This window comes from Meleagris gallopavo, chromosome 4 (assembly GCF_000146605.3).
Source record: "Meleagris gallopavo isolate NT-WF06-2002-E0010 breed Aviagen turkey brand Nicholas breeding stock chromosome 4, Turkey_5.1, whole genome shotgun sequence".
NCBI lineage: Eukaryota > Metazoa > Chordata > Aves > Galliformes > Phasianidae > Meleagris > Meleagris gallopavo.
In genome coordinates this window covers 35,660,203-35,677,152 of record NC_015014.2, presented here as the reverse complement: position 1 = coordinate 35,677,152, position 16,950 = coordinate 35,660,203, and the positions used below count along the sequence as shown (strand labels likewise).

General features: G+C 39.5%; 1 protein-coding gene and 1 long non-coding RNA gene across 2 annotated transcripts in view; one reads left to right on the top strand and one right to left on the bottom strand.

The window, feature by feature from the left end:
• The window catches only part of LOC104910717, a 5,619-nt gene extending 5,480 nt beyond the window's left edge, over positions 1-139 (bottom strand). The window contains exon 1 of the long non-coding RNA XR_004159611.1: positions 60-139. This is a non-coding gene — a long non-coding RNA (uncharacterized LOC104910717). The remainder of the gene's footprint in view (positions 1-59) is intronic.
• Positions 140-198: 59 nt separating this feature from the next.
• UGT8 (UDP glycosyltransferase 8) overlaps positions 199-16,950 on the top strand; it is a 42,544-nt gene continuing 25,792 nt past the window's right edge. The window contains exon 1 of the mRNA XM_010709955.3: positions 199-470. Within this exon, the coding sequence (XP_010708257.1) occupies positions 446-470 (25 nt within the window). The 5' untranslated portion in view covers positions 199-445. The remainder of the gene's footprint in view (positions 471-16,950) is intronic.

The following is a 16,950-nucleotide window of genomic DNA, read 5'->3' as shown; positions in this document are numbered from 1 at the left end:
AGAGCGAAGTAAGCGGCGGCGGGGCGGGCTGCGAGGGAAACGCCGCAGCTCGACGTTACCTGGGAGCGGGGCGGGGTGTGGGGCTGCTCCTTTCGGGCCGTTGCCGCCGCTTATACGTTAACTAGATGGCGTGGTTTCCTGGTCCTTGGTATTGCAATGAGGGACCGTCGCCGACGGACGCCCTGAAGTTGTGTGTTATGTAAGCCTGGGGACGCCCAGCGTTTCCTTCCCGTCGCGTTACGGACCTGTGCGCGGGCGCCCGGCCTGGGACCTGTCCCGCCTGGGACCTCAGTGCCTCCTGCGCTGAGTTGGCGCTCAGGTTCGGAACGAGCTGCCCGGCCTGGGAGGAACAACGCTGCGTGAGTGCTGCGGAACTGCCCTGCTGCCTTTGGAAAGGAAGACAGGAGCTTAGCCTGAACTGCGCTCCGAACGGGTCAGCCAAGTGATGGTATTTAGGCAGACGCTAAATGGTATCTTGTCTTTATGACTTGTTTACGTGTTCATTTTAGTATGACTACGGAACAGTAGGAAAGAAAAAACAGGAAAGAAAATAAATAATACATGGGCTATTTTGTGTTGGAATTGCCTCAGGAAGAAGAGCAGTGGATGAGTTCGGTGGAAGAAGTTCTTAAAGGATTTTCTCCCACAGCAAACTCCTTCAGAGCCGTATTTTTGTTTTTCATACTTAGACTAGGAGACTTGATCTGGGAAATAATTCATACAATGTTGGTTGTTTCTATATTTTACAAATGGCCAGGGTTAGGCTTCCTATCTGGAACGGCCTGCTTGCTTTTCCAAGCAATTATCACACAAGGTCACTTATGTATTTTAGCTGAGCTAGTTTAATAGCACTGACACAACACTGTCTACTGTTAACCTTTACTTCACATTTCCTTGTTTTTGTTCTTTTATTTCAGCCATTGATCCAGACTGGATACTGCAGTGACTTTTTTTTTTTTTTTTTTGTAAGCTACTATTCATGCTAGAGTTCTACATTCTTTCAAATGGCTTTCATGCAGTTGTGAGCTACTCTCCTCGGAAGAGTTACCTGTAAAATGCTAGGTAGTGAATGCCTGGCCTGAAGCGCTTGCTTTGTGACCTTTGTGCAGTGTTTTGCCATTAACAGAAGCTATTTGCATGAAACAAGAAAATGATATCACTTTGTGTGTGCTAAGTCCAAGGAGGAACTTTATAAATAACCCTTATGTTTCATGTCCTTAAAACACTGAGCAGTTGCATTGTTTTGAAATAAGGTTTGGATGGGGAGACCTATGGGACAAACGAAGGGTGGAAGGAAGATTCAGAGACGGTGTTGTCTCCTGATTCTGCCTAGGGCTGAGCTTTGAAAGGAGTCTCCTCCCCACCTGTGCAAGCAGGGTGGAGGGCAGGTGCTGTACCAGGGCACTGATGACTTAGCAGTGGATCAGGTCTGTGCACTGGTGGCACCTCCAGTTTGGTGACAGCTAGTGGCTCTTGTAGTTCACCAGGTTTGGGATTAAGGCAGGGCTCAATTTTGGATTGGTGCCCTATAATAAACAGATAATTCAGTTACTGCTTAGAGAAATTGGAGGGAGTAGGGACTACCATGTCAATGAGATGCCATATTTAATGCCATATTTACATCTAGAACATTTGACGGATTATGCTGTAAGTCTCGTTGACTCTTTGGAATAATAATAGTCATAATGGATTTACTCAGAGGAGTTGTATTGACATAATAAATGATTACCAGAGAGTGCTATCAATCATGACAATGTAGTCAAAGTTTTTAGTGAACTTGGCCATAATTTTCTGCCATATAATTTGCTGCAGATGGATTTTATTGATTTCTAGCAATTTATTTAATTTCCAGGGCTAAGAAAACAGAATTACCAGTCTTCTTCCTGTGGTAGGTGTGTTACTACATATGCAGACATTGGGTAAGAAAGTGCTGTGGTAAGCCTCATCTGCAAAATGGTGTTGCTGAGCATGGTTCTGTGTGGAGCATGGTTCTGTGTGGAGCAACTTGTTGGGCGTTGCGCAGAAAATGTGTTTAAGGGACTACTCCCAGCAATTCAAATATGTTTGACAATTATACTAATAACTGTTATAAAAATCATATTCTGACTTCATTATTTTCTAATTGACCTCACTGAACATGAAGTACGTTGCTTCTGGCTTCATTGGCTAAATATTTTATTGCCCTACCTTTCTTCATGTTTTCCATTTTGGGCTCATTAAGGCCCTTCTTTTCATGTTGGCGTGTTAGTCATCTTCTTCCTTTAGAATTGTACCAGGGACTTGCATCAGCTTACTTCATCTTGAATGAGCTCCTTATCGTTTATTTACTAGAAAAATCCAACTACAGTTTTAAAAGCTATTGAGATGTTTGTTGTAAGATCGTATTGAAGAAGTGCTTACTAAATTAAATATCTGTTCTCAGCAGATCTTAACGGAAATGCTTTTATTGCTGTTTCAGTATTATAGAGTGGTATTTAAGAAGGGAATTGTTTTAGAAATGCCGATACATTTGAAACATTTGAAATCATTTGTTCTCTTTCTCTTTTTTTCTGTCAAGAGTTTTTAGCATGGATTTTTTTTTTTTTCTTAAACATATAGATCAAAGTGTTGTTTATGAATAGGTATTACCAGAAGCCTGTGTTTTTTCCCCAAGGTTGGCTGTATTTGCACTGAATTTTCAGGCCTCGTGACATGCAAGGTTTCACGAACCCTTCACAAAATATTTCTGGTCTTTCATGGTTTGTAACATCTAGGATGTTAAAAGCTCAGTGTGTGAGATGATGCAATAACTACTTACTGGGAAAAAGTCTAAAATGTGTTGTAACTTTCTACGTAAAATCTTGGGAATGATTGCTGTTTTTTGCACCAGTTCGTTAAAATTTTTCATTGTTTTTTTTCTGTATAATATTTTGCCATCTAACAGAAGAAGGATTTTTAGTTACTAAAAGTCTCAGTCAGCTTTTCTTTTTGTTCTGTTATGTGCTGACACCATGATCCTTCTTATTATATTTATTTTGCTAGTTATATGGCAGGTTATTGCAGCAGTTTTCTATTTGGAGCAAGTATATTGAAGAAGAAGTGAGTCCTCTTGGAAGCTTTTAAAAATTTTTGTTGGTTTTAACATTCAGTCTTATATGTTCTTAATCCCTAGATGTGGGAAGAGGTGACATAAAACCTATGGTTTTATGAAATTATATACTCATATACCTGGGACTAAGGGACATGCATACCATCCTTATTGATTTTTGTACTATTGGAAACTATATACTAGTATATACTAGATCAGTTAAAAAAAATACCCTCAAACTTTAAAAAACAAAAACAAAAAACCCTGTACATTCAACAATTGTGATTTAAGGAGCCAAAGAGGAGTTGAAAGACCATGTAGGTACTTGTTTTCTAAATAGACTTGTAACAAGTCAGGTTATCTCTAGTTATTGCAATTTCTCTTCAGTAGCACAGTTGTCATGCACATAATTTTGTGTAATGGAACAAGTACAGCTTTCTTCTTTGCTCTGTGCTGTTCTTTCCTCCTATGAATGGATCGCTCAGCTTTATGAGAAGTGAGTGACTTTTTTCTTTCCTGCTCAGAGACCGAAGGGAGAATTTAATGAGAGGTGCTGGGCCAACTTCAGGTTCTGAACTGAGTTAGAAATGAACCCTGATGCCCTGGGGAAACAACATGCTTTTTTAAAGAAGAAAACAATTTGATGCATTCTTTAAGTGTATTTAAGAGGAGATTGTGATGTGAATGTGGAAGGTGTTCCTTAATTTAAAACACTAATCCGCTAAGGAAATCATTTTCAACCATAAATCAACCGTAAGTCTGTAGCAAGTTGGTATTTCACACATTTGTTACACATGAGGATTGAGTGTATTGTTCCAACAACTTTCAAATATTAGATCTATAATTCAAGGATTGGGAGAGGAGTTTTAATCAGTCCTAACATCCAAATTTGGTGATTTCTTTTTTTTGATTTCCCAACTTGGGAGTCATTAGACTTTCACTTAAGTCAAATGAATAAGATTTTGTAATTTAGCGCCAATAAAATCAATTTATAAAATGCAGGTGATTAAACAGGGGACTAACAATTTTCAACAAAAATGCTTGTGTTGCTTCTTACTTCCTTAACTTCCTTCTTGGGACATCTTTGTTATCCCCCTTATTTAACATTTAAAACTAGAGATTTTCAAATTCGGAGGAAATTCAGAATTTCTGAGTTTACACTATGAGATGCATCAAAAAAAGTATGTCTGTCTGAATGAAATGTGGGTTAAAACCAGGAATTTTGGACAGAACAGTGCTGTAGATAATCCTAAAATTTACACAGTGTGTAAATGAACAGCTTGTTTTTAAGGTTGAAATCAGAAGTACAGCTAAGAAGCTGTGTACCGCACCTGACAAACTCAGTGTAGCTAGTTGTGTTTTCAGGAGCATGTAGCACTTGGGATCTACTCTTTTGTATGCAGTTGTACATTTTGCCTGTTGGCAATGCTGCTCTGGACTCAGTGAGATTGTAGGTAGTAATTCATTTGGATCTCATTTGTTTCAGGAGAAGAAATATTCCTTCTTCCCCCGCCACAGTTTGATTAAAATGTTATTGTCGAAGATGACACATGGTAAAGAGATGCAAGGAATAACAGTGCAGATGTAGTAGATGTGCCAAGTACATTAATGTTTCATATTCTTGGAAACTATAATGAAATATTCTTTCAGAAGAGTAATTCTTTGGTTTCTCCCTTCCTATTCTTAGTAGCCATTACTGAGCTGCAGTAATAGTTTGTTGTATCATTTTCAGATTAGTAAGCATCACAACTTTTTAATGGGATAGCTGTTAGAGGGTACAGGTGCTGTATGCAGGCTGTTTATTTTGTATATTTGCTTCCAAAGTCATCAGTTTCACTTCAACTCATAAGTGCTGGAAAGAACTTTTTTTACTGGCTTGAGTGTCGAATTATTGAACTTGGACTTCAGTAGTGGTACCCTTTGAGTGCATTCTTGACTTGAAGGTTGCTACCGCTGAAGATCTCGTAAGTGGCAGCACTTTGGGTAGAGCTGCAGATAGCAAAACCTCTGCAGCAGTTTCACTTGGGAGAATCAAGGACTCAACCAATTGTGGTGCTTACAGAGTCAGCAGGTGCACAGAATTACAGAACTGTTGGCTAGAAGGGTCACTGAATGTTCTTTCATAAATTTCCACTCAATGCAGAATTGTTGGCAATGAATGAGGGGGTCAACCAACTTTTTGGCTTTTTCATCCAAGTTATGAATACATCTGAAGATGGAAACTTCACAACCTCTCTCATAAACTTTTATAGTATCATACTACTTTTCTAAGGGGAAAAATTTCTCTAGTGCCTGTCTCAACTTGTTAAGCTGTAGTTTGTGTCCACTGTTCCCTCCAGTAATAACTGATAGCAAAGAGTTTGACTGTGAAGGGGGAACATCTGGCAAGGTGGATTGGATGAACTAGAAAAAAACAAAATGACAACAACAAAAAAACAACAACAACAAAAAAAACCCTACCGTTGTACTTATCAGTTTGCCACCTGATTGTGAAGTGGCATTTGCATCTGCTCCCAATGGTCCCAAGGGCATCTACTGAAATTGCATTTTTTTGGCTGTGGGCTATAGGCTGCACTGATACTCTGGAGTGAGCTACAGGCCGTGTAAATCTTGCTGTTACTTTATACCTTGCTGTAAAATGAGATCTGAATCTCTTCAATTTTCTTCTAGGGTTCTCTTCTACTGAGCTCGTTATGCCTGAGGGACATTGGAGAACTCATTATTTAGACCACTATCTAAATAAAAGGTGTATACTAATGTGCTATAGATACAGATAAAGACTTATTGTGAAATTAGATCCTTGATTAAGTCTTGCCTGTACTGGGATATTTCAGTGAGATCAAGGAAAGTGAATCTTGAAGTATGTTTGCATGTATGGTGTTTGATAGTTGGGCAGAGAAAAATCTCAAAAAACTAGGCAAAGTGCTTGTGGAAGGTTCTCCTTGTAGAAATTGTTCCCAGCAATCAGTGGTAGGCAACTGGAGATGATATTGGTTTCTTGACTGGGTAGGCCAGTGTTGTGTTTGGGGAGCTATTGCTTGTGGGAGTCTTAAAGTCTGTAAGTGAGCTAGATGATAGTATAAATATTGGGAGAACTTGTATGGAAACTCAGTGAAGCACATTTGTGTGGCAGCTTTAAGTTAAGCTCTTTAACTATTCGTAGCAATATATTTTTAATTACTCTGCCTTGTGGTACTTTAGCAAGTGTGTAATTTGTCAGCTTTATTTTCATGAAAATGCACTCAACTGGGGAGACTCCAAATAAATTATTGTAATCTCACTTGTTGTTGAACAGCCATAGCATTGTTACCATAACTTTTTAACCTACCTGCCATTGAAATAACTTGATAACTACACCCCTACTGTATGCTAAGAGAACATGGTTGTTGTAAACCACTATCAATGTTTGTTATTACACAGTGATAGTATTCAAAAAGTTGCGGTTGCTTTCCAGAAGTGGGGGAAGACAATCCTACCCTCTTCAAAGCCCAGTGGCAGTGGGTAAGGATAGGTGCACCTATGCCCATCTGGATGGTTTGTTGCTTATTTGTTTTATACCTTCTACACATCTGTGAATCCTGATCTTTGAAACTGCAAGTCATCACTGTCTTAACTCTCTGCAACTGTCAGATTTGTCTAATTTTTTTCTTTAATGTTTGCAAATTAACCAATTGTACTTAATTCTTAGATCATCTTTCAGGATCTTACCACTTTATTAAACAAAACAAAAACAAGAAAAAACCCAAACCTTATCTTCAGTCATTTTCCTTTCTGATGTTACAATACAGTTTTAGTTCACTATTGATATTAGAAATTGGCAGGAAGTTTTTGTGTATTTAAAAGTGTGTTTATACAGCTTCTGCAAAATAAAAAACCTTGAGTCTTGTTTTTTAACTCTTGTGGGAGTGCAATCTGCACCTCTTAAGAAGGTTTCTGAGTTGTTTTTCGTCTTCTCTCATTCCAGTAGGATTTTAAGATTAGAGACTATGAGCCTTAAATTAGAAAAGCAGTAATGTACAGTACTTTCACTTTTATTTTTACTACTGAGTTGTACTAGGAGATAGTTTGGAGCAGGCCCTATAAAGCACGCACACATCTGAAAGCAAGAAGCAGTTTAAAAAACAAAGCAAAGAAATACCTGCCTGTAAATGCACATGTATCCCAACAACATCCAGAGTGGATGCTAGTAGGTTGTTTTGGAAACAAGTTGTTGCTGCAAGTGGTCTTAAGCAGTACAATTAATTGAGCTGAATAAAAAGGAAAACATTTTTAATAAAGTGTTTTAACTTTGAATGTTTCCCACTGCAGTAACAAGTGTTGTGTAGTTTCTCTTATAAATCTGTTTGTGTGGCTTATTAAAATGTAATTATTTGCTATAGGATGAAGTCACAAACAGAACAAAGAAATAATTCACTTCTTCTGGATGCCATGTGATGGCGTGACCAGGGAGAGCTTGTACCAAGCTGAAGCTAGCTGTAGTGAAAGATGAAGCATCTACCCAAGGGATTATCAGAGTTGGAACAAATGCCCAATAAAATGCTTGTTCCCAAGGATTATGTTGTTTCATACCCTCAATCTTGTTTGAGGCAAACTTCATGCTTGATCGTAGCCTGTAGCCATAGGCTTTGTTACACCAAGTTTACTGCAAATGTCTGTCTCTGCCAGCTGATGTGATACATTCCTCTTTCTTTCCCTGTGTATGTAAGAGGATTTCTTCATTTTTCTTCAACTTAATATCTGTACTTCTTGATCGTGCAGCACGAAGCACGTTGTGATAAGCTGTGCTATTACCAGCGCTGTTCTTGGCACACAGTGTCATAGCAGGAGCAGGGCCTTTGTTTTTGAGCCAGTGAACAGCATCTTAACCAGCACTGAGTCCCTGGGAACACAGCGTGACTTGCTGACTTCTGTGTTAATATCCTTCCCCTCATGTCCCAACATCATTTCTGCTTGTCTTGCGCAAAACGGCTGAAGTAGGTTGAGAAACACTGCCTCTAGATTTCAGTACTTTAGAAGAAAGGTCTTCAGAACCTGAGGCGGCTCTGCCAGGGAGCTCATCTTTTGATACCAGTATACTGCATTTTCTGGAAGCTCTAAACACCTGTAAGGAAGGTAGATAATTTGGGAGAAAACAGGAGAACGTTTTCATATGTATCTATGAGGAATATATGTGTTGTACTTTAGAAGAGGTGACTTTGTTTTGCTGAATGTAGTCACCAGTTAATTTTCCTGGGTGTTGGGGGTGAAGTAAAGGTAGCGAGGAAAAGACTGTCTAACATGGAGAGCAGATGCAGATGAAATTGAGCCATCTGTGCACTGATACAATTTGCATTTGAAGGTACTCGAGATTTGGAACACATCTTTTGTTTCTCAGGTTTCTGCTCTGTGCTTCCTTTTAGTCCTGAGGATACTGGAAGACGCAGTGGTTTAAATAAAACGTATAGTGATGTGCTGTACTAATGGCCCGTCAGCTCCACTGCCACGCATCTGTACATGCTCAGCTTTGCTTTGTCCAAACCGGTGCACCCAACCTGATATAAGCTGGTCTACTGCTGTCTCCACTGTATGTAGTTCTGGGGCTACCTGCTGCTGCTGGCCTGGGGGCCTCCTCTGCTCTGGGCCGGTCCTGCTGTGGAGTATTTGGTACGGGTTTGGGCCTAGGCCACCACAAGACAGGCTGGGATTTTTGTACTTGCAGCCCATGTAGGCCTGACCAAGCCTTGCAAAAGAATTTGCAGTCGCATTGAATTTTAGTAAAGAAGTTTATATGCAACTCAGTATTTGCAAATACTTCAGTTACTCCGAAAGTAATGCCTTCTATTTATTTCTGTGGAAACTAGAACAGGTACAAAGAGTGCAATAACACTACTGCTAGAGCAAATTCTCAGCTACAAAGAACTGTTTTTTAGCATAGTAACTACCAGTAGCTATGCATTTTTGCAAGTGATGAACAAGAGCGTGCATGCTGTGCTTTTGAAAATGGGCATGGCCATTTGGAACATAGCTTATCTTTCACGTTGTGTCACCACTGCTGAAAAGCACCACCCACTGCCTCACTGTGCTAGCAGCCACTGGTTGGGCTCCGTAAATGTTCAGTAAGTATCAGTGAATATCAGTGGGTGCCATTTTTCTCCCATGAAGGAATTCAGTGCCACACCTTCATACACACTTCCATGTCAGACAGCATTCTGTCAGACTGCCACTCTTATAATCCTTTTTTCCCAGTTCTCTCAGGTGAAATCGTGTATTTAATTAAAAACCTAATATACAAATGAAACGTCATCACTGAAAAGAGCTTCATAAATTGCAGAGCCTGTGAAAAACCTCTTTGTAACTGCTTTGCTGCTTCCATAACTGATGCAGTAAGTCTGTGATGAATGCTTACAACAGAATGTCTATAAACCTTCCTCTCATCTGTAGCTGTGACATTCTTGCAGTCATTGAAATGCTTAAGTCATTGGGTAGGAATGTAGGAGTTCAAGAAATGGCTCAAAGCAAATGCAAAACTCCATCCTCGTTGATGTGCACACAGTTGCTTTCTAATCATTTGCACTGATTTCTTAATTTATTCATTTGGTTGAAATAGGCGCTTGTAGTTACAAGCCAAATCTTACTACTTATCTAAAACATTGCAACACAAAGTAAGTCATAGTATGCACTTACCTCAGTAATTTGTTACAAGATCTTTGATATGAAAAACTTCAGAATACAAATGCAGAGGTTCTGTAATACTTCTTATCAGAATCTCTTTCCAGACAATGTAGTTTGCTGTTTCAAGGCTCTGTACATCCACAGATTTCTGATGCTTTCGTCTCTTACATCAAGTGGGTAGTTGATTAGCAGTTACTTTCTAATCTTAATCTGCAGTTTGCTGCCTGAAGTCAGTGTATGGGCCTGCTTTTCTTTAGCTCTTAAAGGTTTATGGCATAATGCTTCCTATTACCTACGGGAAAGGTGTTCTGTAGCAGAGTTATAGGCAAAGAACAAATTTACAGTTGCCAGCTTCAGAGGTTTAAGAATCAACTTATACTTTTAGACTGGAGAAACAGTTTTGTCTTAGTCTCATCTGCTGTGTCTCTTTAATTAGTAATCTTCCAGTGTCTGTAATAATTTGCTCATTTTCTGAAATTTGTTATTATAATTTGATCAGTAAACTTGTTCATGTTGTAGCATTTCTGTATAGCAAGGCTTGGCAACAAATTCTGATTTGCACTGGTGTTCGATCTTGAAGAAAACTGAGAGGGTCTGGAGTTTATTTTTCTTCAAAAGAGTTATTGGAGGAAATCACAAATAGAAAGTGATACTTATTCTTTCATTCATTCACTCTCTTCCATAGTTCACAGGGCACGTTGCAATTGTGTTTGTGTGTGTGTGTACATTTCTGTATTTTTGTTTTTAGTATCAACTGCTTGCTTGTGGCTGATAGAGCTAGGATTTGGTTTGGCTGCATGTATTTTATTGCTGAATCATCCTGTAAGCAGCACTAAAGAACCTTTTATTTGTTTTGGAATATTTTCTTCCTCTTTCAGCTTTACCCTTTAGTGTAAGTGCTTTTTCTAAGCCATTCCTTGTTATCTTGGGCATGATAAAACACTTTGCTTACAGGGCCTTTGGTCATGCAACCAGCGATGTAGGGCTTGGTTCATTATTTGTTTAAGTGAAATGTTTACAAGCCTGTGATGGTTGGATACAATGTTTTATCTGTAAAACTGTATTTAATAACAGCGAAGGCAAACAGATTTGCACATGCAATAAGTAAACGTCAATAGGATTTTGAATAGGCAGTACTGGGGCTTCAATAAATCAGGTAACATAAGTAATGTGTCAGGTAACAACAGCCTGCTTTTTGAACTCATGAGCCACTCTGTGAAGTAGATCTGTCATTTTTTTCTTCTGGCTTCTGAAGATCTTCAGGAGGAGACTCCACAGCCTCTGGAGCCAGTGCTCCAGTGTCTGCATAGCATGGAGGTGTTTCCTGATGGTCAGAGGGAACTGCTTGTGTTCTAGTTTGTCTCTGTTGCTTCTTATCCTGGCAGTGGGCACCACTTGGGAGATCCTGGCTTTGTCCTCTTTACACCCTCCCTTTAGATATTTAACCACACTAGTGAAATTCACCCCTAGGCCTTCTCCAGGCTGAAGAGTCTGAGCTTTCCCAGACTCTCCTCCTAGAAAAGGTACTCCAGTTCCTGGATCATCCTGGTGGTCCTTCACCAGACACTCCTAGTATGCCCAGATCTCTCTCATGCAGGGGAACCCAGAGCTGACCCCAAAAGTCCAGGTTTTCATTGTCTTGAGCAAAGGGGAAAGATCATCTCCTGGCAAAATTCTGCCCAGTGTAGCCTAGGAGAGCAGTAGCAAGAGCACTTTGCTGGCTTATTGAAGATTCTTACGTATGCTATGCATTCCATTTTACATAGTGGGGATTAGCATGAGGGCTGCTCCAAAAGTAATGCCTCCTATATTATGATACTGACCACAATGTCAGATGTGTATGTTGCTAGTATAGCAGTAGAGATTGAACCTTCCCACATATTTTCTGTCATTGAACTCTTCCATGAAAAAAAATGACATCCATTCATATTTATCAGTGCTTGCTGAACACTTATGGAGACCAAACTGTGAATGTGAGCACAGTGAGGCAGTGGGTGGTGCATTTCGGCAGTGGTGGAAGGCAACCTCCCCTGTTCTGCATCTCCCAGTCTGGAAATTCCATCAGTTTTGCAACTTAAATGTGTTTAGTCACTGATCAAATACACCTCGTTTCTCTGTCCAAAAAAACTTGCTGTTTTTCTGCCTTTTGTTCTAATTGGGTCTGATGATGTGTTATTTTGAAGAGTTCATGACACTAGACGCAGGGTTTTTATTCTTTCTAAAATACTGAATTTCATACAACGAATTGATAGTAGAGAGAGAGGATGATACTCTGAGCAAGGCTCAAGGAATAAATCTGTACATTACCTGAACTCTGGTACCAGTTTGCAGTAAGCACTGCTTGCTGAAGTGCATGTAAATCTCAAAATTCCCCCTTTTTGGTAATTGTACTTCTGTGATGTACCTCATTATCTTACCACTCACACATAGGCATTTCTGTGCTAATTAGCATTTGCTTTTGAGTTTGCAGAGGTGAAAATCTAGTTGGTAAGCTTGCTTTTCTAATGTGTAGTCGTATCTGTTAAATTGTAATTAGTAATTGGAAACCTTCAGGTAAGATGAGAGCAAGCAGTGGCTGGAAAGATTGTTCCTTTGCTGTCAGTGCAGTGCTGCTGCTTCATATGAAGGGCACCTTGCTAGGCACAGGTCCTAGGCTTCTGACCTAACTGCCCAGGTGGGCCTTAGCAAATCTAAAGAAAGGCTGAAAGGGTCTGGAAAAAGTCATTACAGTCACAGTGCTCTGTCTCTGTCAACTTCATTTGCTTCTTTGGAAGTGAGGAGCATTGGGTAGTATCAGTGAATAAGAAGTATTACTTTTGTACAGTGTGTAGTTTTCTATGGTACATGTAAAAGTAGCCGGCTTTTATGCACTTCTAAGTGAATTTATCACTGATACTCAGTTTGAATTGAAGTTGTGCTGCGTGCCGCAGTGCTTCAGAGCCTCTTTGGCTTCTAGAACTGATGGTGCCAGTAAAGAACCCACTGAAAATTGCATTGCTGCTTTAAAAATGGGGGTTTCTATGAGATTCAGAAATAGTAGGGTGTGTAGGTGGATGGATGGTGGAAGGAACCAGAGGAAAAGTCTAAATTTTAATTAAAGGATGGTTGGCATATTATTAAGGATTGGCAGAAAATCTTACCTTCAGTGTGTTTGTCAGTGCTGCAACTGATTGCTGCATAAATTATTAATTTGAATGATTCTGAAATCATTTTTTAGAATTGAAATACAAGCATAGTATTTGTTCAGTTTTAATAGCGTGCATTTTAAGACTTTCCTCACAAAATTCATATAAACTTAAATGTTCCTTGATTTCTTTGTTTCCATGTCTTCCTGTATCAGGTCCTGAGTAAAACGCTGACTTCTTATCTGCATAGTCACATTTCCTGTTCTCAGTCCTGCTTTGTCCTTCTGCATGAATAGGACAATGTGCCTTCCAAAGAACTAAGTCAGAATTTAGACCTCCTGGACAGCTGAAAGCATCCTTCCAGCAGTCTTTTCATTAGGAGCTTGGTTTTCTGTAGTAGCTGTTAAAACTTGTGCTTTTCTTTCATTTCAAAAACTGCATGTAGGCCATTAATTTTGTGAGAAGCCATTGGAATAGGTTTAATGTTTAACTTCTTGGTATTTCTTTAACTTCTTCCAATAGCCAAACCCTTTACAGACAGCAGTTGCTTTTACTCATATAAAGCTGTTCCTTTCAATCTCCTTTTTCTCCATACTTGTTCGTGCTTTTGGGGCTTTTTGGCTTAAGAGTGGTAATGGTTTCAATTCAATAACAATTGTCTCAGTAATTTTTTAAATGAAAAAAAAAGGCTTTTTTCTTTTTCATTCATTCTCATACTTAACATATATCCTTATCCTATAAAAGGATACTGTGTGCTAGCTTAGACACCAAAAGATCTTTAATGAAGGCAAATCCTAGGCAGGAGGTGGAAGACTTTTTGATTTTTAAGTCTTATTAACATCTTGGAGAAGTGTGTCATCTTTGGCTTTTTTTCTCCTTACTATAAGGACACCTGATGATTCCTTTTAATATAGGATCAAGCAGAAGAAGGCAGTTACCTCAGATGTTGATCCTTTTTAGTTATTTTGGTGAGTGGTTTATTCTAGTCAAATACAGTATAGAATCAATGCCATTGTTCCCAGTATAAAAAGGACTCTTAATGGGTATTTCTCTAATACTGTTGCATGTTTAGTATCTCTGTGGTTTGGCAGTTCCTGTACATGTATTTTTCTTTCTCTGTGAAAAGAGGAGTTCCATAATACATTTTGAAATGTGTTTTTTATTGGTTCAGAATAGTGAAGGTGCTGTATGTCACAAAGATCTAGGGAATTGTGTCATCTACAATCCTTGTTTCCACAATATGGGGAAAACTGATGTTTCATAAACTGTCAGTAATTACAGTGACATCATGTTAGCTAGCCCAGTGCTTTAGAGGAGCTTTGTGAAGATTAAACCATCCCATATGTTTTCACTTAAAGCAGAGCTGTTGACTGAGGGCGGGGATGGGAAGAGATGGTGTGATATTCTAGTCTTCCCAAGGAAGTGCAGCTGTAATGTCACATGGCTTTTGGTGGCATGCGCATGACATCAGCTGTGGAGAACAGGCCTTGAAGCTAAGGATTGTATCTTTCTGTCTGTTAGAACATGCTGTGTTCCAGCCGGTATCAGGTCAGGAGATCAGAGTGCACCACGGGTGCTTGCATCTGACAGCCTGTTGGATCACGGCTCGCCTCTAGCTTCTGCTACCATTGATTTGCAGTAATCTTAGAAACATAAATTCTTTCTGCATTTCCCAATGTGTTTACTGTTTTGTAATATCCCTCCTGTTGACAGAAGTGGTACTTTAATATACAGTGAGAATGCTTCTAGCATGAGGAGTGTAGTCAATAATGTTTTTTTTTCCAAGTTTGACTAATCATTTTTCTTGAGTGTTTCATTGATAAATGGTTTCTATTTCAAACAAAACTTAGCCAGTGGGTGTTATCCTCCATCACTGTTAATCTGCAGTGCGCTGCTGATGATAGCTGAGCGTGGCTTGTTTGTCCGAGTTGTGGATGCTGTGCCAGGCCTGTGTTCTTCACTGGTACAGCCCCTGCAGCCTGAAGTCTGTGAACATGTGGGTGGGAGTGAAGCGCGGTGCTGAGTGGAGTGATTAACAGCACCCGGTCTGGGCACATCCTTCCAGTCAGGCTCCTGGAAGTCAGCTGAGCTCTGTGGGGTGCTGCGGTTTTATAGAACCACCAATGAAAGCAAAGGCCTGAACTGAAAAGTCAATTTAATGCTTTAAACAGAGCCTGATAGGTCAGGAGTTTTTGCTGCAGATGTAACAATGGAAAACATAAATAATGCAATACTGGACTTCTTGACGTTGATGTCATAATTCTTTTTTTTTTTTGTTCAAAGCTGTGATAGTTTTAAGTTTTAATCAAGAGGCAAGCTGTTTCTCGTACAGAAAGTGTACTTTTTTGAAGTTGATTGGAGAAAAATACAGAATTGGTGTTTATTTTGATTACTGCAGTTTGCAGGGGAGAAGCTGTTTTGGGGTAACTTCTGACACCCTAATTGAGGCGGCTTAGCAAACAACTCAATCTCATCTGATGTCAGATTAGTGCTGCTGGTAATATTTGCGGCAAGTAATTTTCTTCCTCTTCCACTGACATACTATCTTGGTAAAATTGGGCTTTGTGCCTCAAAACAGTGAAGCTTCTTGGAGAACCTGACAGAACACTACTTCAGCCCATGGATGTGTTGGCATTCCAGCAATCTCAGTGTGTTTCCTATGCTTCTGTTTCTTCCTGCCTGCTCATGGGCACCATAAGATCTTGCATTGCCTTGTCATACAGCGAGCTTTTTCACAGGAAGACAAAACAAAACCAAATTAAGCCAGCTCTCTTTGCCTTCACGGACTTTTTAATTGAATTTGCCTGCATGCAAAGACAGCAGCTGGTGATAATTATTTAAAATTGGTAGGATTCTTGAGATGGTCAGTTATGTCCTAGGTAGTGGCTAAGGCTTTCTGAAGATGAGCATGGAACAGATGTCAAGTACAGAAAGAGTTTCACATGACAAACATAGTGTAAATAATCTGTGTGCCTTGTTGCAATTTTGCAGCTTTACTTGAACTCTGTGCATGGTTATAAATGCTTCAAAATCAAGCTACTTGCAGAAGCTGGACTAGGAAAAAAAGTGGGATGTTATCAGAAAGTCCAATATTAGATTGTAGTGATACAGTTAAGATGCTCTTTTGATGAGCTGGTAACTCACATGACATTTAAAATAGATAAATGAAGTTCTAAGCAATCTGTTTTAGGAGAGTTACAGGAGTAGAATCATAGAAGCCCAGAATTGTTTGAATTAAAAGGGACCCTTGAAGGTCATCTAGTCCAACTCCCCCTCAGTAAATGGGGATGCCTACAGCTAGAACAGGTTGCTCAGAGCCTGGTCCAGCCTGACTTTGCAGTACACTTAAGGAGATGATAAGGCCTGAGTAGTAGCATCACTAGCTTCTGTACTGCTTATTTATAAAGGACACTGTGAGAGACTCTCATTTCCACATGGGTTAGGTTTGGCACAAGAAAATAGCAGATTGCTTGATTTGGCTTGTACTCATTTCCCTATCCTAAGAGGGTTAATGTGACTGAGGAGCATGCTGATGTTCCCTCTCCATGCTTCTGGTACGCTTTGATTTCATCTGATGTACAATGTTTTGTAGTCTTTATTCGCAAGGAAAATTATTTTCTTGTCCCTCAGAAGCCTGCTGCTATCGAGAACTGCCTTTGTTTAGGATGATATTATTATCATTATAGGTGAGAGTTCATGCTTAAGTGTCTGTGTAAGTGCCAATTTAAATAGGTTTAGAATCTAGCACCTGTAAAACTGCTTCGCTGGAGGCTGATGTGGATATTCATGTACGTGGTTCTAATACCCTTTTATTTCGCTTGTTCTCAAATGCAAAGTGTAATTTTTAGAAGGTTAAAGTTGTCGCATTGGTTCTTGGTAGCATCTCCCTGGTAGGTTTCAACTTTCAACCTCAGTGTTGATCAGTGTTGATAATAAACAAGAAAAGCAACATCCTTGTAGTGGAAGAGTCTTTATATGCTCAATTCTCATTGGTTTATGTGAAAACAAAACAGCAGAAAGCGTCAAGGAAATCAGAATAGAGACCTGCGGTTTGAAAGAGGACAGCCTGAAAGCTGTGGTTGATTATCAGTAGCACTTGCAGCAGAA